At 35.3% G+C, this 27,052-nt stretch overlaps 1 protein-coding gene across 1 annotated transcript in view; it reads left to right on the top strand.

The window, feature by feature from the left end:
• Ork1 (open rectifier K[+] channel 1) overlaps nt 1-27,052 on the top strand; it is a 91,668-nt gene that overhangs the window by 40,997 nt on the left and 23,619 nt on the right. Inside the window, exon 2 of the mRNA XM_073973189.1 lies at nt 12,243-12,575. Coding sequence (XP_073829290.1) covers nt 12,431-12,575 — 145 coding nt within the window. The 5' untranslated portion in view covers nt 12,243-12,430. The remainder of the gene's footprint in view (nt 1-12,242; nt 12,576-27,052) is intronic.

The raw sequence follows: 27,052 nt of genomic DNA, 5'->3' as shown, positions 1-27,052 counted from the left end.
GTTATTTCACCATATCGTAACATAACATTATGTTAAATTCAAAAGCCATTCACTTAAGAATGATAGCAAAAAATGTCTTATCTTGTTGTATTTATGTCTTTGAATTTTATGTCACCCCACGTCTATCCAATCTAAAAGAAATCAGAAATAAAATAATTAATTCACTTTTATTTACAGCCTGTTCATGTATGTCGACCGAAAGGTTTTTTGCGCTTCGGAAGTGCAAAAAAATCATTTTCTGTTCATGTAAACGCCTTCGAAACGAAAATCTATGCGACCGACAAGCCATACGAAGTCACACGTAAACGTACACTTTTCCATTAAATTTGGGTTTATGTATTTCGAAAGGACTGTCTCTTATAGAAAGAGAATGTCAAAATCACTCACTTGCTTTGTAGCTGCCGAGTATCTTAAAACAAATTTATGCAACACATTCTTGAAACAAAATAAAAATTTTATAGACACGTTTTAATGGCGGATTCATACATTATTTTGAAGAAATCAATCAAATAAAATAATTCAAAATACCGACACATTTTATTTTTCAAACAAAACAAATCACACATATTCCAATGTTTGTGTGTATATGTGGATTTTGTTTTCATTTCTCATTTGGCTCTCATTTATGGAACATAGTTGTACAAATGTACATTCAAATTAGTAGTATTTCGCATAGGATACGTAACGGCAGTCGCACGATAGTTTGCGAAATACATGAACGCATTTTTAGACGGAAGTGAGTGACTGCTTTCCTTTCGTACAGGTTTCCGTGCGACATACATGAACAGGCGGTTACAATTTTTTTATACCAAACTTTTTATACTTCTATTTTGCCGATATGTTATTTTTTAAATAAACTTCTTCGGATTTCATATCACCACTTCCACCACAAAGAAATGCTAAAACAACGAATTCAAGTATATAGTTGTTTGCTCGCTAGCTTGCTCCCTTACCTTCTTGTCATTCGCCCCTAAAAGACAACAACATCCATAGCCTCAAGTAATAATCATGTTCAAATGGAACAAGCTACCACCAAAAGCAATCATCATATGTATGTACATATGTTGTTAAAGTACTTCACAGATTAAAAATCAAAACGTCTTTTCTGCACCGATTTGCGGTCTCGAGCAAATGATAACTACGGTATGTAGGTTATTTGGATGAAGAAGGTTATTGAAACATTAACATTACAAACATTTAGTGTCAGAGAAAAAACTAATCTGCAAACAAATAGAAAAAACGGCTACGTCATTATAAATCGAACTTTAAACTACGGAGATAGGATGAAAGAGAGAGAGAGAGATTGTGGTCTATCTAAATATGGCCGGTAATTGTATTATTTGAACATTTAAGTGGAATTTCTTTTAATGAATGAAGAATGAAAAATCAAAGCGATTTACTGGTCCCTTAGCCAAAGAGCGATACTCTTTTTCCAATATATCTTAATTGTATTAAAAAACTTCTGCCACTTAAATTAATTTGTTCAGTATTGCAATAAATATTACACGAAACTATATTGATATTACAACGTTTATTGACACTTAAATAAGCAATAAAAGTCCATTTGATAAAGATTATTTTTAATTTCTACCGTTCAGAGTCACATGTATACCAGTTTTATAGTAATCGTTTATACCCTGTGCAGCTAACTAAACAATAAAGTCATTTCATTTTGGATGTTTTCTAAAAAGAATTTATCGCTTTCGTCATCAGTGTTAAGGTATGTCGTTTTTATATGGATTTGCTTAAAGCCGAAAACACATCCTACCTTTCAGTAAAGTTGGGCATCATTTCTGATAAAATAAAAAGAAAAACAATCTATCTATGTTGCCGTTTCTTTTTTATCCTTTTATCAAAAATTGCGCCCAACTTTACTGAAACGTTGGGTGTGTTTTCAGCTTATGTTTTCAGCGATTTTCAAGTCCTCGGTATATAAGTAGCTTAGGATTTTTCCTTAAAGCCAAAAAACACAATCAACGTAATCCTGAAAATGCACATCCAACGTTTGAGTAAAATTTTGTGTGACTTCTGGTAGAAGAACAAAGAAAATTTGAAACTTGGCAGCACTTTGTCTTTTATTCTTCTACCAGAAGTGACACAAAACTTTAATCAAACGTGGGATGTGGTTCCAGCTTAATGGGGTTTCTACACGGTATGTTTTTTACATATTCATGCATAGCAACTGTCACTTTTATTCGCCCATATGTAATTCCTTCTGCACGGCAAAATTTTATTTTTCATTCGTTTTCTGTTGTTTTCTTTATTTATATCGCGTACAAACAAAACAGGTGTTTGTTTACCTTTGGTTGTACAGACGAGAATAGAGCTCGTTCTATTCGAAAAAATACATATGTATGTATGCACATAACACTTTGATGCATTGAAATTTCTGTATGGTTCACACCATGTGTGCAAAATTCAGATTTGTAAAAAGTGACAGTTGGTATGCACAGATATCGACGCCTCCAAACAATAGTATGCTAAGTCGACTTAGCATGTTTTCAAGTTCTTTACATTTTAATATATAACGTCCTTTTACTTAAATTCTGTCAAATTTTGGTAATGATCGGACAATCCGAACAGAAGTTATAAACAAATATTTCCTTAGGATAGTACTGAAGGTCAAAGAAATTTCCAAAATTTAAGAGCTTGTCCTGCAAAACTCGCTGTTCAGAATTAGCAAACTATTATTTGGAGGTGTCGAACGTCCTTTAACTTAAATTCTGTCTAATTTTGGTAATGATCTGTCAATCCGAACAGAAGTTATAAACAAATATTGACTTAGCATAGTACTGAAATTCAAAAAAATTTCCAAACTTTGAGAGCTTCTCCTGCAAAACGCACTTTTTAGACTTAGCATACTATTATTTGGAGGTGTCGGAGGTGTATGTAAAAAACATACCGTGTAGAAACCGCATAAGTAAAGTAAAGAGTAAAGTTGTGTGTCATTTCTGATAAAAGATTAAAGAAAAAATCGAACTTGGTTGCCCTTTCTCGTTTATTATCAAAGATGTCAATATTATAAGATAGGAAAAGTCAATTGTGAAAAATTAACTGTAGAGGGAGTTAACCTCTGTTGCTACGATATCATAGCAACATTCTGTTAAACGAAAACTGTTACTCATTGGAATATTGACAAGAAAAACATTAAAACTCAAATTTTACGGCGCACAGAGGGGAAATGTGTGTTAAAAGTTGATCAAAAGCCCTAGAAAGCTCATTTATAGTCGGATTGATATAAAATTTTGCACGAAGCATATCTTCTGTATAAAGATTAATCCTATAGAAAATAATGAAAATCGGTCCAGATTTGGATGCAGCTTCCATATATATTCGCATCTGATATGAGATAAAAATGCACCAAAATCACTGAAATTTGACACATGCAACCTGAACTAGCCTAAAATAAACATTGTGCCAATTTTCAAACAAATCGGTGCAGATGTATATATAAGCTGTGTTCCAGAACTAAAAAGTTTTTACAATTTTTACGACTTTTACACATTTTACTCGAAAAAGCGTTCCCGTACACAAAAAAGTTGTAAAATGTTAACTTCTCTTTAAACAAAAATGGCGCTGAATGACGCTCTCTTTAAAAACTTTTTACACGACAAATTTGGGCGAGTAAAAAAATAGTAACATGGTTGCCGGCGTCTGATTGGCTGATACGCCGACTTTGACATTTGTTCCAGTTTTTTTGACGTATTTTCCATTTTTCCGTTCCCGAACTATTTCAAAAAACTTGTGTGTGAAAACAAATTTTTTTCAGTTCTCTCTTTTACGAGTTTTACTATTAAAAAGTACGGGAACGAAGCTATAGTCTCATATACATATATTTCATTCCAAATTTTATTTTTTGAAACTTATATAAATTAAATTTTTCTCAATTCACATGAGAAAAGCCGTGAATGTTTCTGAATAATGCAAACATATTTGATAGGCGTTGGTTTCGTCTGATAAATAAGAGCCCCGGTTATAAGGCGGAACAAAATTTAGTGTGAGTAAACCTTGCAATTCCATATAAAAATATTTCCTATTTTAGTTAAGAAAAATTAGATTTTTTCGGAATAGCGCAAATATGCGCAATTTTTTATGAGTGAATCTGATATTTGAGAATCAAGCGCATAAAAATTAGAAGAAACTATGGTCGGGAAACGACGGGGAAATAGACTTTTTCACTATTGAAATTGTAGTAATCTTAAAAATTATCATAAAAAATGTTCATAATGAGGATATGTATCACCATTATTAAAGAGCAAAGATGTAAAATCAATCTGAAAATTTTAAATGCTAATCTTGTTCGGAGACTGTACAAAAACAATAAATCTTGAAAAATATAAATTTTCGCGCAAATAATGTCATTTTAATGTTCACCTAATTTCTTAGTTTTCGAAAATTTACTTTTTGTTTTCAGTATGGCTGAGTTCAATCGACTGCTGCATTGGTTTGGTTAATCTTACAAAGTCGATGATGGTTATAGCAAATGTAGAAAAGAGTCTGATTGCCGTTTATCAACATTTTTTTCATAAAAAACGATTTTCATATTTTGAGTTTTGAGCAACTTTAGGCCTATCTTTCCCCTCTGTGCGGCGTTGACTTTTGTTTTTTTTTATTAAATAAAAAATAAGAAATAGTGAAGAAATAAATTTCAGCCACAAAACACGACGTTAATGTTTTCTGCCGCGAGAAATAAGAATCAAAAACGATTGGCATTGCTGTTATCAATTCCAGTGAGTTGTGTAGCCATCTGTAACCAAAATGTGGAACTATTAGCATATGTTTTTGGAAAATGCATTTGTTCGGGTCTTTATTGCTATACGTCTTTGTTATTATCATATGAATTGTATAGTGTCTGAAGTAAAAGAACGCTTTTCAAGTAAAAAGTGGTAAAACTTGAAGATTCTTGCACGTAAAGGAACAGAGCTGGAATGGAAATTTTCTTCTCAATTTCTTTTAAAATTTCATTGCAGTTTAGACACGCAAATAATATTTTTGTCAAATTTCTGATTCTTCTCCGCACTCATTTTCTCGTTTGATAATTCAAAGGCAATACTTATGCAATAATGCTTATAGAAATTAAACTAAAGTTCATTAAAAATTAAATAAGTACATACATATGTATATGTTTACTATTAATTTTTACAGATAATTTTTTGTCCAATTTATTTTTCATCACAAAAGTTTTTGATTCAAATGTATGTGTTCTTGTTTATTTGCAAGCGGAGAAAATAAAATGAAAGAAAATGCAAAAAAATCTGCAAAGAATAAAGAAACAAAAGAGTATTTGCGTTTATAAGGGTGTGTACCCCCTCTTATTACTCTATACTCCCTCGCCCATAAACTCAATTTTCTTTCCCATTAGGTCTGTACGATAACTCAAAAGTTTGTACAAATTTTTACAAACTTTTACAAAATGCTGTTCGATAACATACTTGTTCAGTAAAAGAGAAATGAGAAGAACTTGCAAGCAGTTGCAAGAACTTGCAAATGTTTTTTACTTGCGAAGTTATCGAACAGGCCTATTAACTTTGAACGTCTAAACATCGACTTACCACAAATTGACTTGGCGTTTACACAAGACAGACTGTCTGCAAATACAACTCTGATTTACTAATACATACAAACATTTGGCTAGTTGCCTCGGCAGTGTCTGGTAATTTTCGTAGACAGTAAACATGGACATTTTTGAACAAATGAAAACAAATCTATTTCAAATAACAAAAAAGACAACAGGGCTGGGATGCAACACAACAAAAACAAAATATGTGAACCGAAAACAAAAAGAAATGGACGATTTTCATTCATAATTTTACAACTGGTTTTGCAGTTGTCTGGACGCCTACGTCACACAGGCAAGTTTTGGGTTTTTGACAATCAATACATGTACTCAACTGTCCTGTCATGTGTAAACGCAGGGTAAGCAAGCGTGTAGCAAAGCCTTTAGTCTGTGTTTAGACACACAAATTTCTCGGGAAAGTAAATTGAGTTTTTTGGGAGAGAGCGGAGAGGAAAGAGCTCCTCAATACTCTTTCCTACCCCCTATTGCCTAAAAACTGAATTTACTTTCCCGAAAATTTGTGTGTCTAAACACGGACTTAAAGACAAAACTCATTGGATTATTCTTGCTTGATTCGCTTGTGATTTCTCGTAAAAGAATAAAGAACGGCAGAGATAAATTCGAACTAGGTCGCTCTTTGTCTTTTATTTTTTTCCGGAAATAATTAAAGTATAAATGCCATGTGAATAGAATGAAATACGCTGCTTTTTCACGCTCAGATTCATGTAAAAGACTAGAGGCCAAGTACTACCTAATTCAAATTAATTAAGCAGTATTTGAATTAGGTAGTACTTGGCCTTTAATCTTTTACATGAAACTGAGCGCGAAAAAAGCGGCGTATTTCATTCTATTCACACCCAAGATCTATTTAACAGGTCACGTAAGTAGCACAACAACAACTCTATTTTGGCCGAAAATTCTTCAATATGTCAAAATGTTTGTTTACGTTTTCATACAATTTATTCACAATAACAAAATATTTGACAGATTGAAACCAATCAGCTGGCCGTTTTACGCCACCTTATAATTTCATCATGTTCACACCTTAGTCAGGCAATGGAATGGGAAGTCGACTTGTTGGTAGAAAGCATGATGAAATTGTAAAGTGGCGTAAAACGCCAGCGTCGTGGTTTCAATCTGTGAAATATTTTGTTATTGTGAATAAATTGTATGAAAACGTAAACAAACATTTTGACATCTTGAGGAATTTTCGGTCAAAATATAGTTGTTGTTGTGCTACTTACTCTAAAGCCACACGTTAAAACATTCATAAGAAACTTTCACAGCTTTTGTGAGAGACCGGAAGTGAAGGAGCTCCATCTCCTCTCTCTCCCAAAAGCTGTGAAAGTTTTGTATGAAAGTTTTAACGTGTGGCTTCAGACTTACGTGACCTATTATTTTGGTAGAAAGAAATGCACCAGATATTTCGTAAATCGTAGAAAATATAAAAAACTCTTTACAAATTCCAAATCCTTTACGTTATGTTGCACTTTGTGTAAACATTCTTTTCCTTGATATTTTTACACTTCATGAGGGAGACGCCACTTCGAGTGCCAAATGTGCGTCATTTCAATATTAAAATTGACATGTGATAGCAAAACATGTTTTATCTGTAGATAACTTTGAAATGTCATGCTTATTTTGCTGTTTTTGAAATTTTTACGCAAATCTAGAAAAGAATAGAAACTGTTTATACCTGCAATGTGACGTATAGCCAGAGAAAGGAATGTATTAGAAAAACAAATATATTAGCGGCTTTATACTATTACCCCACTGGATTCAGTATATAAGTAAAATAAATCATCCTTGAGGAGGTTAATCCAAAAAAATGGTCTCAGTCCCCAGCTCTTGCCAATGGAATGGACCGAGGTAGGGGGAATGGATTGATTTTCTTCTTGTTCGTAGACAGAACCAGCTTCGTCTCTTAAGGCCTGCGTACATAAGCTGCTTTGCCTGATTGCCTTGCTTTGCTGCTTCAATAAAAAAATAAAAGAACAAAGAAGGCCGACCCAATTTCCAACTGATGGCAACCCAGTTCGAAATTTCGTCTTTATTCTATTATTTTTATTACGTCAGAAATGAAGCAGGTAAGCAAGGCAATCAGGCAAAGCAGCTTATGTACGCAGGCCTTTACGGTTCACACCAAGAACATTCTTGTGTGTACATCTCAATAGTTTGACTAAATCTCCTTGCATGAGTTTCGATAGAGTTTGTGGCAACTTCCCGCTAAGCATGATGACCAAGTCGTCAGCATAAACGATTGCTTTGATTCGTAGTTTATCAAATTCCTTAATATTTCGTTTATCACTGGACGCCACAATAGTGGTGTGCTCTGGTGAAAGGCTTCCGAATGAAACTTTCAACGATGTTTAAGTTGATTATCCTGCTGCTGAGCATTCCGTCAATCCAATTGATCCGTGTAGAGGAAACACCTTATACTATGTTTACATTTACGAAATCCACTCGATTTCAACTGTCAATTCCATTGCTCAAACGTCAAATGAAATCCAATCGATTTCGGATGAGTTTTCATTTGACGTATACACAAAGGAATTGACAGATGAAATGGAGTGGATTTCGTAAATGCAAACATAGTATAAGTTAGAGAATGAGTTAGGGATGGATTCAAGCTTAACGTTATTAAAGGTACCTTCTATGTCAAGAAATCCACTCGATTTCAACTGGCAATTCCATTGCTCAAGCGTCAAATAAAATCCAATCGATTTCGGATGAGTTTTCGTTTGACGTATACACAAAGGAATTGGCAGATGAAATCGAGTGGATTTCTTGACATAGAAGGTACCTTTAATAACGTTAAGCTTGAATCCATCCCTAACTCATTCTCTAACTTATACTATGTTTGCATTTACGAAATCCACTCAATTTCAACTGTCAATTCCATTGCTCAAACGTCAAATGAAATCCAATCGATTTCGGATGAGTTTTCATTTGACGTATACACAAAGGAATTGACAGATGAAATCGAGTGGATTTCGTAAATGCAAACATAGTATAAGTTATAGTACGTTTATATATAACAGGATTTAACAAACCCACTGGGTTTTAAATGTCAATTCCATTACATATACGTCAAACAAATCCCCATAAAGAAGGTTAACCCTGCAAAAGGCTATAATATAAACATGGCCTTAGAGAATGAGTTAGGGATGGATTCAAGCTTAACGTTATTAAAGGTACCTTCTATGTCAAGAAATCCACTCGATTTCAACTGTCAATTCCATTGCTCAAGCGTCAAATAAAATCCAATCGATTTCGGATGAGTTTTCGTTTGACGTATACACAAAGGAATTGACAGATGAAATCGAGTGAATTTCGTAAATGCAAACATAGTATAAGTTAGAGAATGAGTTAGGGATGGATTCAAGCTTAACCTTATTAAAGGTACCCTCTATGTCAAGAAAGGAAGCTAACGTGTAGTTTAAGCCTTCCATATTTCTCTCTATAAAACCCAGCCATGTTGGGTAGAAGAAGTTATAAGTCTACTTGAGAGCTTGACCCTGATTCCAATAACCTTTCTAGGGTTTTCAATAGAAAGGAAAATAGGTTAATTGGCATATAATCTTTTGGAAGTGTATAACTTGACTTCCTTGCTTTGAACCGAAATGAACGATAAACGCAGACAAGATCTGAAAATATGTTCCAGATGTGGGATCAAAATTCCCATGCATTATGCAGCATAGCATGATGATACATATATTAGTTTAAGATGATTTTTGGCAACTATACAAGTTCTTTCCTTATGGGAATTGGTTGCTGCTTTTGTTCGTCCACTACTTTTGTACTAGACAGAACCTTATCCCTCCTTGTCCAAAATGTAGTTTGTCTTCGCAAGTTCTTAGGTTTTGTTGGTGTTTGTTGATAACCTGATAACAAGACCCCCCTCTGCCGACTGTGGCTAACCAGTTTCCATGTTCTTATGTGGAGTTTGGGGGTTCTGTCAAACGAGTATTGTCAGTATGCGTGCAGGGCTTAATGTTGGAGGTGACACCCATGTTGATAAAAACCTTCTAAAGGGTATCTTCTTCACATTAACAACCGCTAGTTGGCACCATACCCAGAGTTCGTCGAGTTATCTAACGTAGAAGTAGAAAATTCTATCCATCAATTAACACTGATCTTCCCATCTAGATCAGATATGTCGACGACTGCTACTCGAAGCTCCTCTGGTACCATTGGTCTACGGTTTCCTTTTCAGCGCTGTTACCAGTGAAAAGACATCTGCAAGACAACTTGTGGCTCAGGTTAGCTTGTGAGGCTAACTTGGGAATGGTATCTTTAGAGCTCTCTGTCTTTTGGTAACAAGTTGGAAGGTTTTGGGTTTCTTGCTCGGATTAAATTTGTTAGCCCTGTGGCGTAATTCCGCCGTTGACCTAATTCTCTTCACCGTAGTCTTTGATGGAAAAGAGTTGGTTTTGGTAGGAACCACATGCTGTATCAGGGAGAACGGTTCCATGTCAGACTTCCCACCTTTCTGCATTTCTGGTTTAATCTCTTTCTGATTCATTCCTTCGACTTTGAGAGTTGCCCTGTCTGGGCCTCTCATCAAAGAGAGTCGTCGAGTCGAGGCAACATCGCTGATTTGGCCTTTGAAGACTATGGGAGTCGATGTTGATATTGATCTCGATTCGGTTATCGAGATGTGATAGAGCTTATTTAGTTCCGGATTTTTCTGGGGCAAGTGAGTGTTAGCCCTTTCGAGCTTGTTCGCCACCTTGAAATTTATCCTGAGTAGTTTCAACTCTTTCATCGATATGGACGAGGGTTTCCTGCCGATGTACTTCTACCTATGGTATGCACTATTTTTGGACTTGCAGAGCTAGTTGCGTCAGTGTGGTTGACGTTTAATTTGTCTCTTCTATTGAGGTAATGGTATCTCCTTACCGGTGCTTGACATGCAATGGGTTTTGCAAAGTAAAAGCCAATCAGAAGCCGTATAAGCACAATAAACGTTAAGGTAGACACACAATGGATTTTCGTTGCATGCTCCGCTTGCTTGACGTGAAATTCAATTGTACTGTTTTCAATAGAACAGCCCTCAACGAAGCAAGATTTCAGGCGCCGAAGTTAAAAATATGAGGAAAAATTTTGTTTACCTAAAAATGTCACGCTTCGATGTGTGATACAAAGAAGCAGCGTGGCGAAGCATTAATTTTGACATTTGGAAAGCAATCAACTGACTGATTGTGTTTTTACCTTTAGAGTGCTGCTGCTGCTTTTTGTCTTTTGTTCTTTTACCAGAAATGACGCAATACTTTACTCAAACTCTGATTGTGTTTTCGGTTTTATCCCCTGCTCCAAATAAAAAATCAATTTTTTTCAATTAATTGTAATAAAGCATGAGAGTTTATATTACAATTTATGATGCTCTAAATCTCAATCAGCTGATTTTTGTTTACATACATGCGTACTCACACACAAATCGTTGTTTACCTTAAGGGGAGTACACATTATCATTCAAAATTGACAGTCAGCGTACTTTTAGGACAATTTTCCGGCAAATAACAACTTTTATTTAGCTAAAAACTTTTGAAATACAATATATATGGTATTTTTTAGAGATTACAAAAGAAATTTTTCAGTTAGGCTTTGATATTCACGAAATAGACCTCGATGACTGTCAGTTTTGCTTGTCAATGTGTACTATACTTTATAGGTATTACTTTTTCCACAAATTGTATACCATCGTCTCACTTATTTTGTTCTTAAAACTCTAAAGACCTTATCAATTATATTCCTTTTGGGTTTTGTTTAAACATTATACAGAGCATTAACTTGTCGATATGGGACTTTCTTTAATTACTTACGCTTGATCGATTGTACTCAGAATAATGAATCATTCACCCCAATTCGAATAAACGATTTTCCCACAACCAACCATGACCTATGAAGAGAGATCTTTTAGCGGCGTGTAATCTGCTGCAATAAAAATATTCTAAAGTCCGAAATGTTTTCACGTTGTTGGTACTTCGGCACTCCCAGGTTCCATAAAAACGCCCAACCTCGCCGCCTCATAAATATTTTGATGTCACCCCAAATAAATTTTGACAAAATTGATGAGTTTTTCCACACAGCGATAAAGATTAAGATTTCCGATTTCATTTTACGAAGCAGGCTTCTTGCTAATAATTTTATAATTGGCGTTTGTACTTCATTGTCAGATAACTGTATTATTGATATGATTACAGAAAACAAATGTGCCTGTCTTATTTAAAGGCAATGGAAAAGGCTAAAGAGACAACAACACTAAACATGGTTCCAGAACGCTTTAATTTGTCTTGTATTTCAATGGTTGTCGAAATCGAATACAGACAAACAACAATAAACTGCCGCAAAACTGAGACAGTACTGAGGTCTGTTTAGACAATACTTTTTAGCCAAGAATTTTTTTCAGTTAACAGCGAGAGCGTGTCTAGTAGAAAACGTGATTTTTCTACGATTTTTGTACTTCGTCAATAAATAAATCAAATTTTTATTTTTTAAAGTTGTAAATAGAAAAGAAAAAAAAAACGCAAAAATAACAATAAATAAAATCAAAACAAAACACATTTCAAATGTTTAACGTTAACTATTTTCGCGCATTTATTTACATGCAAACAACGAGACAAAATACGTGTGCCTAAGCTTTCGTAAAATTAAATACCAAACATGGTCAATCTTCTTTTAGCATTCTCTCGCTTAGCAGATTCCCAACGATCCGCTGGTCTACGTAAGCGGAAAAGGTGGGAGGATTCAAAAAAGTCTAAGAAATCGTCCGATAATACTGCTGGATCTAATCAACATCCTGATGATACGTCATTAACAAACTGTGATAAAAATTCAACTAACACTACTAACTCCAACGACAGCCACAGGATGATGTCACCGAAGCGTATGATCTTATTATTAATTTTCTATATATCATATTTGATGTTTGGCGCCAGTATTTATTATCACATTGAACACGGTTTGGAATATCATCGACGCCAGGAGGAGTTGAAGGAGCGCATAGCCATAAATGGTAAGTTTAGAATTGTGGAAAGTGCTTGTAAAGGAACGTCACAGTGATATCAACATAATTAAGATTTCGTGCATTCGAATATTTTTGTTGTTCCTTCAGATATTAGGTCTGTACGATAATTTTCCCAGCAATAATTACTCAGCAAGTTCCCGCAACTTCTCTCTGTGGATTTTACTCTCTGCAGAAAGTTATCGAACAACATTTTGTAAGAATTTGCAAGAAAGTCAGATCTTTCCTAAAATGTATTGTTACGGAATTAGATTTAACTAATCTCCGTGTAGACGTTGTTTTATTCCCCGATACGATTTGTACCAAATAAAACAGGGTTCGTTTTAGATTACGTTTCTACAATGCTTTATTTACTTTATTAACTTATTCAGAACCGACTTTAATTACAAAGCACACAGCAAGTCTCTAGTTAGCACGCAGCTCTTATTTAACCGATCTGTTCAGTTCAACGCTTAAAACACAACTACTCCGTCATTGCCATTTCCCCGGTATTTATACCCCAAAGTCTCCCTGTTCTAGAGTCCTCCAGAACACATATGGCAACATCTCGAATCTGTGCAGCGAACACACAGACGCACATTCGCACTAAGCGAACAACCATACTCACATACATACATGGGGAATGATCAATGACGTAATTACAACAACAAATAAATGCAAGAAAAGAAGTAACAAACTAAACGATAATTACATGATTATGGCAAAACAAACAAAAGAACATTAACAAAAGGTAATGTAACGACTAGAATGATGAAGAGAGTTCTACATGGTAGTTGTTGTTGCTTAAATAAAATAACTACGTAATAAAACGTTACGTTACAATTCAAATTTTTAAATTAACGGAAATTAAACTAAATTAACTTAAACCTATCAGTTACATTCGTAACAGTATGAAAATTGTTTTTGTTTCTTTTGATATTTTAAACATAAATGGGACAAAAACATACATTTTAATATTTAATTTTACTTATTTAAAACAAAACACTTTAGAATCTTAAAAATGTGAAATTTTCTTAGTCAAAAATGTTGACATTTCAAGTTGTTTACATTGAACAGCTGATTAAAAGTCTGCTGGCCAAACTTACAAATTTTTACAAGGGCTCAATTCTGTTTCTATGAAAATGTGAAATGAAAACATTTACAAAAGAAACAAATGTCAAATGAAAAACTATAAAGGAAATCTTATTCATTTAAATTTTCATAGAACAAATTTTCCCAGCAAAAATTTGTAAGTTCTCGGTCACAGAACTGTCAAAAACCCTCTTTCAATTCGCTCTCTTTTACAGGATTTGTACAAATTTTATCGTACAGACCTTTGTAAAAGTTTTCAAATTTATAAAGAAAAAGTGTAAAAATGGCAAAACATTTCAATCCTTGCAGGTTCTGAAACAGAACAACTCTCATGATACAATTACTACAGGTAAAACTAAAGGCATAGCTACATAAACAGCCGACTTTCTTGTTTAGGCTATTTCTGGTAGAAGACTAAAAGGTTCGAATTTGGCTTAGTCGTTCTTTAAGACCTAAAGGGCAAAATCCAATCAGCTCGTCGCTTGCTTTGTTCACTTTACTTGCGTCATTTCTAGTAAAAGAATTAATGACAAAGGACATCCTAGTTCGAATTTGTGACGAACGTTTTTTATTGTTTTACCAGAAATAAAGCGACACAAGAAAGAAATATATATTGAGTTTTGGCCTTAAATACACAAGCGGCTGGCTTTCATGCTTAAGTTATTTCTGGTAGCAAACTATGTTTACATCTACGAAATCCACTCGATTTCAAATGTCAATTCCATAGCCCAAATGTCAAATGAAATCCAATCGATTTCAAATGAGTTTTCATTTGACGTATAAGCAAAGGAATTGACAGTTGAAATCGAGTGGATTTCGTAAATGTAAACATAGCACTAGTTGGAATTTGGTCCGGCCTGGGTACATAAGCTTGCCTGCTTCATTTCTGACATCATATGTCCCAATTTACATTGGGCGAGTTTACTTGCCGCAATTGTCATTTTGTAGGAGAGAGAGGTGAGGCATATGGTAACCCTTTGCCTCTCAGCACCCTCTCTCACCTACAAACTGACAATTGCCGCAAGTAAACTCGCCTAATGTAAATTGGGACTAACATCAGAAACGAAGCGGGAAAGCAAGGCAACCAGGCGAGGCCTTAAAGGCTTGGGTACATAAGCTGCCTCGCCTGTTTGCCTGCTTCATTTCTGACATAATAAAACTAAAAGAATAAAGAAGGCCGAGCAAATTTCGAACTGGGTTGCCCTTTTCTATTTTATTCTTTTATTTTAAGCAATGGAATTGACAGTTGAAATCGAGTGGATTTCGTGAATGTAAACTTAGCATAAAAAAGATTTTTCTCTTTCACACCGAAATAAAGAAAAAATAAAAAAGACAGCATTTAGTAAACTTTAGCAAGGTACAGGCCGCGGCACATACTGTAGCGGTGAGTTACAACAACCACATGAAAACTTCAAGAACAAAATTGGCATCATTTACACTTTTTTTATGTGGTTGTTGTTATCAACGCTTGACGCGACGTAAAAGGACCGTATGTGCCGGGGCCATAACTGTTGATTACCAAAACAAAATATTGGAGCCAATGGTTAAAAAAAAGTAACTCCAAAGAAATGAAAATTTTCTTCAATAAATAAAAAATAATTAATATATTAATTAAATAATTAGTAAATATAGCTGAATCGTAATATTTGTAGTATTTTTCCACAAAAATCAGATAAACATTGAGCAGCTGACCATTTGCAGATTATTAAAAAACAGCTGATCGACCTTGCTAAATGTTGCCGGGAAAAATCTTGTAGCAACCTTTAGCAAGTTCTCAGCAACCAACTGTCAAAATTGTTCTCTCATTTCACTCCCTTTTATTAAACTTTTGATTGTTACAAATTATCACGTAAAAAGACACCTATTTTTGAGCAAGAAAATTTCTAATTTTTTAGATTCTAAGGGCGAAACCTATAGCTCTGCGTGGCTCGTGCGTTCAAAAATACAAAAACAAAATACATGTATTTGTTGTTGTTTTCAATTTGAAATACATGTATTTTTGAACGCACACGCAACACGCAGAGCTATAGGTTTCGCCCTAAAGGATTATTGCTTTAAATAAGTCCATATTTACATTTTTCCTTGCGGCAAGTGTCATTTTGCTGGAGAGAGAGGTGAGGCATATGGTAACCCTTTGCCTCTCAACACACTCTCTCACCACCAAACTGACAATTGTCGCAAGGAAAATTGCCTAATGTAAATATGGCCTAAGTAAAATGTCAATTTAAAATTTATGTTTTTGTTCCATTCAGGGTTTCGGAGTCGAGGTATTTTTGGCTCGACTCCGACTCCAGACGAGTTTTTTCACGACTCCGGGTTCCGACTCCGAGAGTGAATTCCTATACCACTAAAAAAATGGCCTATATAGGCTAATCCTTACATATTCATTAGAAAGGGCATTCCTTCGAATACATTCGAACATATCAATATTGTTTCTGCCGAATCTTACATTGAAAATAGGAAATTTAGAAAGTTTTTTTTTTTGAAAATTTTGCCTTTTTAGGTGAAGATCATTTTTAGTAATAATTTTTAATTAATTTCTCGTTGGAAATCGAGCTTAATGACCACTAATGCATCTGAAAAAGGAAATCCGACGACTCGAAAGTTTTTGTCGGTTTTCCTTTTTTGCACGAGTATATTCTGGACGGAATTCTTCTGCGTGAGAAAATCTTTAAGCTTTCAAAATATGTGAAAATGAAGGGGCAATACAAATCATAAGGACTACATGCAATAAAAATTATAATCAATTCAAACTGGAAGTAACCCAACATTTTAGTACGCTTAGCCTTAAAAGTAGACCCCCAGTTGTAAAGCTCAAAAAGTCATTTTTCATGATTTCTTCCGAGAAAACTACGTAACTTTTTGCGTGATTTTTTTTTTTTCATCTGAAAGCGAAAAATATTACGAAGTTTTGAGACCGTCTACGAAACCCTGTTTTTATTAAAGCATTTTGCGGTGCCAGCTAACTCTACCGCGAAAACTGATAAGCCAATTGTCATATATTTTGGTGGCCGATTTCGAGAAAAACACAGTTTATTTGCTGCATACAAAATAAAATAAATTGTTCCCATCCAGCGCTTATACTATGGCAATATTGTTCCGATCGACATAAAAATTTGATCACATATTCTATGCTATACTATTTATACTAAAATTCAGCGCTCACATTTTGAACTTTGGTGTGGAGTGGATACTTTTATTGAAATTGAAAGATATATTGTGTAAACAACCCATCACGTAGGCAGACAGATGTTTTCTGGAAGCAAAAAATTAGCACACGAAAAAATTAGCATGAAAATATTCTACAAAAATGTTGCTAGGAAAATTTTATGTAGGGTCGGTCCACTAAGACAAGAAATCGATATTGTCAGTTTCCATTGTCCTTTATCCATTGTCCTTTATTGATTGTGTAGAAAACTCGGATACACATGAACTATGTCTGTTCCTGGCGGACAGATCCGGTTATTTGAATGTCTACGTCTAATGCCCTCATTGAGTACATAAAGAATCCTAGAAGAAAGATTCGCCGTTTGTCAGACTTCTGAGTTATGGCGGGATGAATCTGTCGTTGACAAACAACGAATTTAATCTGAATTTCATATATAGTTAATAGATTATGCGAAATTTACCGAAATACATAAAGACCACAATGCCTTTAATAGAGGACAAGGATGATTTCTCATAAAAAACAGGTTGAGAATACCAATAGACCTTTGTGAGAAAATCTGTAAGACTTCTGACGAAAGAGGTTAAAGGTCCAATCTTAATTTTATTGTCATAGAACTTTACTTTTGTTTGCTCAAATGTAAAGAATCATTTGGATCAACAAAATAGGGATGAATAGACTACACTTCAGAGGATAGTAAATATCCTGTGAATTGTCCTTTAAATTAGTATAAAATACCGTTTGCTATATGTTTTCTTATAATTTTCTTTAAAATAAATAATGATTTAAGAAAATGTCCTTGTTCCAAATTTAATCTTATGTTTCTATAACGTGGAAAAAATTTTGCCCGGAGTCGGAGTGGAGTTATTTTTTCCGACTCAGACTCCGACTCCAGCAAAATTGCTCGACTCCGACTCGTAGACTCCGACTCCGAAACCCTGGTTCCATTTGGTTTAAAATATAGAAAGAAACAAAAACAATTTTCATATATTTGCGAAACAGCTGACTTTCTTGCAAATTCTTAAAAAAATATCGTTAGATAACTTTCTGAAATTTTTCTTGCTTGATAGAGTAAAGGATACTTTAGCCTATAACTCTGTTATCTGACCACGTACATTAACGTAATTGGCATCTGTGGCAAGATGAAGAAATCTTCTTCCATATTCGTCTTAAGTTGGCGGTACGCGCCTTCCAGGAAGAACTCTATAAGATCTATATTAAAAATTTTACCAATTTTCAGACAAAAATGTTGATTTTTTAACCCGCTAAATTGGTTCGATTTTATGTTGTTTTGGAGATTGTTTTGTTTCCCCAAGCCTATTTTTGCATCATAAGATAATCGGGACCTTTGTACATGTCATTTTGTATTAACAGCATAAAACAATTCTTACCGTATACCCCCTCCTGAGGGGAAAGGGGGGAGAATGTTACGCTCGTGGTTTCTTAAAACACTCTTCGCAGCATCACAAAGCCGTAACCGGCGCATTGGCTTGATTTTTACACTCTAAATATTTTTGGCCACTTTCTCCATACAAGTGGATCCACTGTGCATTGCCCACAATTTACTTAATCCTTTACCAATGTTGCATTACTTCTGCCAGTGGCTAGACCAATTTTTCCGCTTACGTTCGCTACTAACCTGTCGACTTTAAGAGTAAGTTCTGTAACCCTTGGGTCTTCATGGTTCGAATGGCAAAGCTCATCAGGCACATTTATATTTGTGTGCATTTATGTGTTATCAGCGTGCCGTCTCCAAACAGCTCGGCTGGTAAGTCATCGGCGCTAGCTGCCTTATTGTTTTTAGGCGGTTTATTGCTGCCTTAACCTCATCTTGGCCGGGCGGTATACCATCAATGACATTTTCTGGCATCGGGTCGGTGGTATGTTCGTCGTCTTCGCTAGTATTGGATACCAACCTGAGCACCTTACTCCTCTCTACAGAAGAATGTACCTGCGCCAAAGCCATCAGTTTGATATTTTACTCTTTGGTAGAATTTTCAGCATTCATTCTGGCTCCTCCACATCTCGATTTTTTTACACTCCCGCTTTTCCATTTCTTTCTTTTGGCCATGGAAAAATAAGTGTCTCCTTTTCTCCCGATACCTCTCTCGTGCCTTTCGTGTTGCTACTGATTGTCCTATATACCGTATTTTTCCCTTCGGTAGTAGCACGACACTACTGGTCATACTATGGATTCCTTGGTGGAGGACTCTTGTATCCAAGTAATGATTTTGCAGTTGTTGGTATAAAGTAGGCAATACTTTGCCACTGTGCTGATATGTTATCGGGACGAGGTATGGCTTCATTGTGTGTTGTGATTTCAGCTTACCGATGTCCAACTTACGAGTTGTACATGTTCGTTTTTTTTTTTTTTTTTTGTTTTGGTAGGTTTTATCGGTTACGTACCTATGCTGCAACAAGGTAGTGATCTGAGACATTGTTTGCTTCCCGGGTTGATCGCACATCCAGCACGCTCGATGAGTGTCTTCCATCAAACACAGCGTCATCAACATGGTTTGTTGATATGGCGACAGCCACGTGCCCTTAAGGGGCGTACACACTATCAGTCAAAAATGACAGCCAACGTACTTTTAGGACAATTTTCCGGCAAATAAGAACTTTTATATAGCAAAAAACCTTTTAAATACAATATATACGGTATTATTTAGATATTACAGAAGAAATTTTTCAGTTTGGCTTTGATATTCACGAAATAGACCTCGATGACTGTCAGTTTTGCTTGTCAATGTGTACTATACTTTAGTCGAATGTCACACAAGACTAGTTTCAGAATTTACTTAAGGAAGAATTCCATCCGCTTATGAGACCTTTAAAAACGTAAAAAATAGTCGTATATTAACACGATTTTTCAGGATATTATCTTCAGATTTCTGTAAGACAAAATCTGGCGCCCGACTGGTTATTATAAACTGTGGATATAGCGTGCAAAATTGCGTTGCCATCATTTTTTTTTCTATAATCACATAAAAAAGTGTGAGTTTGTGTGATTATAACTTCTGCTAAAGCTAAACCCATTTAAAATCAAGTCAGTGGCATGGGCAAAGTTTAACCTCTTAACTCATAATAAAAGCTCATAATCGTCAGCTGGGATAAGAAACTTGCGTGATTAATTAGATCATTTTTATTGTGTTGATATAAGAAATTAACACATATTTTTTGGCTATTAAACCCGTAATAAAATCGTGCCAATACAAATCACAGAATTAAAAAAAAATATAATATGCTTACAATTTTGAAAAAAATGGATATTAAACATCAAACGTCGTTATGAGCTACGCACGATTTCCGGTGTAATATAATACGCAAAGTAGCACCTCTGGAAAGGTCTAACAAAAATCAAAATTCGCCTTTTATTATCAATGGTTGATGATCATAATTTTCATACTACTGTTAGTTGAAAATCAATCAATGCCCATCAAAATTATATGAAATTATTTTTACGATTGTGACACTTCTTAACCTAGCAAAAAATTAAGACTAGAAGTTGAAAATTCCGTCACCTTAGAATTAGTTGGTAGCCGTCACATATCAGTAGTATAAAAATTATTATATATGCCATATAGATGAAGTTTATGGTGCGGACTTTATCTGCGACTTTTATGGGCAAAAGAAATCATAAACTTTAATGATGAAAGTGTTTTGACGTAAAAGATTTTGAATTATAGCTGTCCGTCGAAGTTGTGCAAAATAATTTGTCTGGATTGAGATTCGTGCAGGGAAGTGTGTATTGTATATAAATGAAGGCCACTTATTTTTTTTTTCTTAGAGTATATCCTCAAACCTAACTTGAAATTATAAGGGCGAAGACAGAAAGGCAGAGGGTAGGGTTGGTTAAAGGACGCATATTTGTCGTAACAGTTAAGTTATAGAGAAAAACAGGTGCCGTGGAAAGAAGGAAGAATTTATATAAATAAGATTTGAAAATATATTGAATATTTAGGTGTAGAGAAAGAAAGATTACCACTTTTTCGTGCAGTATTTTATTCTCGCTGAAGCCACTTCAGGCTCTTGGCAAGAAAAAGCAGCCTTGTTAGTTTGGTTTGGCAGCAGGTTGTCAGAGATTGGATCGTGAGTTCACCCATGATTCACAGTCTCCGGGCCGTGAGCATTGGGCAGCGACACAATAAGTGCTCGATTGTCTCTGTTTCTCATCCATCCTTCTCATTTTCACGACATTGACCTTATTCTACAGTGACCTCAACATGGAAAACTTCCTTCCACGTTCCTACTGTTCCCGATTCCATTTTGGAGCCATCGGTATTTTCCACTATGCTTGCAGTAGGTGGGGAGGTTGTGGGTCCAGACCTCAATTTTGAAGTATAGCTTTTATGATATATAATCACTGATTACCTCCGATTCCAATGGTAGTCCCGATCGTAGTAAAATTGCAGCGTGACCATACTCGAAGCAGCGCCATAAATTTATCTCCTTGAGTCGGAGAGCACTTTTGCCTGCCGGTTCATACTCTCTTGAATCTCTTACTTTCAATGGATGAAGGTCAAGTAGTACATTCAGGGCCGCCTTTGGAGTGCTTTTCATGGCAGCGGTGATTTTTGATGATGCCGTTCTTTGGACATTATTTAGTTTATGAAGAAACGGTGTCTTGCTCAAATCATTCTACCATACCAGAGAACCATAAAGAAGAACTGGGCGTACTATGGTAGGTGGAGCCTTCCATATTCCCCTCGATAAAACCCAGACATCATTCAGTGGGGTCTCCACCGATTTGCATTTGATATAGGCATGTTAGGCTGGACTTATTACAGTACTTGAAAGCCTGGCCCTGATTCGAAGGTCCCGCTTCCTTTCTATGGGTTTCAATAGAAAGGAAGCTAGGATGATAAGTCTACAGACTTTGGGGAGTGTGTGGGTTGACTTCCCCGCTTTGGGAACCTTCAGCCCATTTTGTAGCCGTCTAGACCGGTCGATTTAAAAAGCTTGAAAGTGTTTATTTGCCCAAGCTATCTTAGGACGACTTATGATTTCGTTGATGACTATCATCTCCTCGGCGCCTGGCTGTGTGTGCTGTTGGATCGTTTGGGCGCTATGCAACGAATGCAACGTGCAGGGAAGTGTGTATTGGGTAGAAGATCCAAACTTTCTGCACCGGAGTCATTCCATGTGCCATCTTCCCGTTTAATACTAATTTGGGGTCCTTCGAGAATACCCTACGGTATTTGACTACGTCCATTACTCCCTCTATCGACTCACTAAAGCAGTTCCAAGATCTGCGCTTAAGGCCTCGACACATAAGAAACATGGCATTCTTACTGAAGTTATATCTGATAAAATAGTAAAGACCAAGTTCGACCTAATAAAAAGATTTCAGAATTACATTTGAATTGGGTCGAACTTGGTCTTTAGTCATTTACCAGATATGACTTAAGCAAGAATGCCATGCTTCTTATGTGTCGACGCCTTTCGTCTTCTTTATTTCATTGTTGTACACGGTGCACCGTGTGTACTTATTGAAAGACACTTTGTGGTTCACCAATCTGTGAACAACTTCGTTTTATTGGCTTTGTTGTAAAGTCTTCTGCTAATCTTCCTAATATTAGCTAGATGACTATTGAACGATAATAGCTTGGAGTTAGCTAATTTAGTAAATTTGTTCCAATCAGTTTTTCGTGGATTTCTCTTTTGTGGTTGTCGAATACAGACTTGAAGGAGTATCTTCCGGTGTTTCGAAAAAGACCCCTCCTCAGATACTTTCCAGTCAATAATGAGGGATTCGTTTTTGTTAATGAGAGTTTTATCGATAACCACCTATTTTGTTACATATTCTAAGATTATGTCTTAAAATAAACCCGAATGCGGACGTACCGCAGTCATTTGTGTCGCTGATAACTTAATGAAAATGGTGAGCATTGGCGTCACATCCTAGGATTATGAGGCATGAGCTCCCCATCTCCATAACGAGTCTCTCCACGTCGTGGATTGCTGGGTCAGAAATGACTTAAGCAAGAATGTCATGCTTCTTATGTGCCAAGACCTTTAAGGCCAAAACTCAGTGGATTTTTTTGTTTGCGTCGCTTCATTTCTGTTAAAAGAACAAAGAACGACCGAGACAAAATCGAAATAGTTTGCCCTTTTTCATTTATTATTTTACTCATGGTGGAATAAGAAGGTCTTACATCAAATCATACCAAACGTCAAATTTGATCACAATAATGCAGTGCTGTGAATTGCTTGTTTAAATTTTGTATGAGATTTTATTCACAATAATGCATTTTGCAACTAGTCTGAAAATCAGCTGTTTTTGTCGCTGTACCTTCTTATTGTGCCATGATTTTACTAGAACAAAGCTAACAAAGCAAGTGACGAGCTGATTGAGTTTTGTACTTTAAGGCCTCGGTAAATAATAAGCCTCGCTGTCTGGCTTAAAGGCCAAAACTCAATGGATTTTTCTTGCTTCCGTAGCTTCATTTTGGGTAAAAGAGTAAAGAACGGCCGAAACAAATTCGAACTCGATTGCCTTTGTTATTTATTCTTTTAATAGAGCCGTACTTTATTCTTGCCAGAAATTACTTAAGCAAGACCCGGTCCACAATCAGATCGAGTTCCCACTACAGCAATTTCATAAAATTATTTTAGTATGGAACTTGATCCAAGAACGCCTAATTTCATGAAGTTATTCCATTGAAATAGCTTCTGTGTGGACCGGGATGAAGAATGTCATGCCTCTTAAGACATAGGTACATAAGCTGCTTCGCCTGCTTGCGTTGCTTGCTTCTGATAAAAGAATAAAAAAGAAAAGGGCAACCCAGTTCGAAATTTGCTCGACCTTCTTTAAGGCCTCGACACATAAGAAGCATTCTTGCTGAAGTCATATCTGATTAAAGACTAAATACCAAGTTTGACCTAATAAAAAGATTTCAGAATCACATTTGAATTAGGTCGAACTTGGTCTATAGTCATTTACCAGATATGACTTAAGCAAAAATGCCATGCTTTCTTATGTGTCGAGGCCTTTAAGGCCTGTGTACATAAGCTGCCTTGCCTGATTGCCTTGCTTTCCTGCTTCATTTCTGACATAATAAAAATAAAAGCAAATTTCGAACTGGGTTGCCCTTTTCTTTTTTATTCTTTTATCAGAAGCAAGCAAGGTAAGCCGGCAAGGCAGCTTATGTACTCCCCTCTTTATTCTTTTATTTTTATTATGTCATGAAATGAAGCAGGCAAGCAATGCGAGGCTGCTTATGTACCCAGGCCTTTATGTATTGAGGTTTTCAGTCATTTCTGGTAAAGGAATAAATAAATATCCCAACCAAATTTGAATTGGGGCTGGATTCTTGCTCTATGAAAATTTGAAATGTAAAATATATCCTTTATATTTTTTTTTTTTGGTTGACAGTTTTCTCCTTTATAAAAGTTTTCATTTCACATTTTCATAGAAACAGAATTGAGCCCTTGGTCTTTGTTATGACTTTATGTAGTACGTTTACCTTTAAGAAGTCTACTCCATTTCAACTGTCAATGTCATTGCTTACAATTCAAATGAAATCCACTCTATTTTGTAAATGTAAACGTACTATTAAGCAAGAATGTTAAGCTGCTTATTTGTCCACGATTTTATAATATATCATGAGAATATTCTGAGAATAGTTTTAAAGTATTTTTGCCATAATTTTTTTAAAGTGATTGATGCGTCACTGGACACACATTTTTACTTGCCACAAATTAGTCAAAAACTGTGATTTGTATAATCAGTCGCTCGTGATATTTACTTACTAAACACTTGCCGACTCTTTATTAATTAACGCTAGTTAATGAAGAATAAAAAAAGAACACTCGCACATAATTTTAAAATTTCATGATTTCAAAATACTAAACATAAACTTAATCTCATGAAGCAAGACATATCGCTTTTACAATGCCAAAGCTCTAGAATATCTTTCTCTTTGATATTATTTGTAAGGAAGACAATTTCTTAGATAATGTCATTTATTTGCTCAAACAATTTTTCATAATTTAAAATAAATTTAATAAAAACCATTAGCGTCAAATGTCATTTATTTTGTAAGCTCGCATTTCATTCATATATTTGTGATATTTTTCACATATAGCTATTGTAGTCATACGTTTGTTGTAAGTGTGTTTCACACTTTTTAGTTGTCGCTGTTGTTCTCTTTGGTCTGCAAAACCTCAACGTATCAAGCATGAAAATGCTGCTGTAAACATTTAAATTAATTTGATAATCTGACTGATGACTGAATGATATAATGGCTGGTGGCAACGATAGCTTGTGCTTGTGTGAAGGTAACCGGTAGACGTGACGTATGTTGCATATGCCCAGTTATTTTTTTTAGTAATCCGGAAATCAAATAAACAAGAACACCTATGTTGCACTTAGAAAATCCACAGTGGTTCGTTTTGAGCTTCCGTAGAAAGAAAAATGTACGGGAAGCCTTGAAATACATAAAATATATTTTATATTTGCACCTAAAAGAAGTAGGTATTTGGGGCAAAAAAGTCATTTATTTGACAGAAGCTCAATGATATTAACGACTTAAATGACGCATTTTTAACGAGTTAATTGTAAATGCGGCTTAAAGTCTTTATGATGTTGTAAAACGCCTTTTAAATTAGACACTTATACGATGATTAAGTACATATTCCGATTTATTTGACATATATTGTACGAAAATGACAACTTAAATCTGGATTTGATAAATCAATCAATCTTGATAAATCAATCAATAATACCGCCAGTCAATTTAATTTGCCATTTTCATACATTATATGTCAAACAAATCGAGATAATGTACTTAAGCATCGTATAAGTGCATAGTCTAAACCAGGTTTAGGGTCCTAAAAGCATTGAGCAATGTATGTTGTTATCAAGCTTAAACCACATCCAACGCATGAGTAAAGTTGGGCGTCATTTCTAATAAAAGAATAAAAAGGCAAGCGATCGAATTTCCTTTATTCTTTTATCAGAAATGACGTCCAACTTTACTCAAACGTTAGATGTGTTTACGGCTTTATACCATGATTGAGTGGATTTGTCGATGGACACACTGGAGTGGTTTCGTGAAACAAATTGCGTTGTTCAATACAGAAATTTCATGATTTTACTTTAGTGTGGGTGTCGATCTAAGAATGCCTAATTTAACCTAACCTAATTTATTTCACGAAACCTTCTTTTTCTGCTTAGTCTGGCTCTGGGTCTATCTCCCGTTCTAGGAAAGTGGCTGCTTCAATGCGTTGTAGCCACAAAGCTACTAGAGTTAGTGGAGTAGGCTTGGCAGGGTAGATTAAAAAGGTGAAAAGGTGTGTCGTGCACCTATGTTGGATGTTGGCCATATGTTCTGCACGATGACATCGATCCTTGCCCTATAGGAATTTAGACGGGCGTAGTCGACCCAACACTACCCAGCAAAAAAAGGAAGTTGTGCAATGTAGAGTTATGATTTCACTACATCCTTCGATGCAATCCACACGGAGTTATGAAAATTGCACTCCGTTCGATAATTTTGTACGCATTTGCTTTAGAGATCCCTACAAAAAACAGTTGGTTGATCCCTACAGACGACACATTTCTTCAAAAGACAAACAAGAGTGTATACATTTCGAAGAATTTGTTATAAAATAAAAAATACATAAACATAGATAACTGAACTTGCAAACATTTTTGTGGTAATTCTTAAGACGGAAATTCTTTATGAAGTGTAGTTGGAGTTCATTTCAAAAGCTGAACTAGATATGGGAAGGCAACATAAAAATCGTTTTGATGATGAAGTAAAATCAGTGGCGGTTGTATAAAATACAGAGGAGAAGGGGGAAGAAGATTTAGTTTCAATTAAAATTAATGGAAACATTTTTATAATTTTTATAATAAAGTTTTATAATAAAGTTCTTAATATTCTTGCTTTTCACATATGTATAATAAATGGATTTTATTTATTCTGGGATATTTGGCAATGGCTTGCGTTTTTTTGCACCTTTGGATAGAGTGCTTTCTAGCTGCGTGCTGGGAAGCAAAATGGAGTGCTTCCTAGCTACGTGCTGGGAAGCAAAATGAAGTGCTTCATTCTGCGCGCTCTCTTGTAAAATTCATTGTGGAATTTATAAAAATAATATAAATCCGCGGCATTTGTACTGAACACTTGTACTGATTTAACTGCATCCGTGGATGCAAAATTTTTGCTGGTAACTACTATGGTTTGTCGTGGCAGCTGAAGCTGTTTAGCTGCGATAGATAATATAT

Source organism: Musca autumnalis, unplaced genomic scaffold, assembly GCF_047663935.1.
Source record: "Musca autumnalis isolate F117 unplaced genomic scaffold, ASM4766393v1 scaffold_3, whole genome shotgun sequence".
Taxonomy (NCBI): domain Eukaryota; kingdom Metazoa; phylum Arthropoda; class Insecta; order Diptera; family Muscidae; genus Musca; species Musca autumnalis.
Note: the sequence above shows the minus strand (reverse complement) of the source record. Positions and strands in the feature narration are given on the sequence as shown.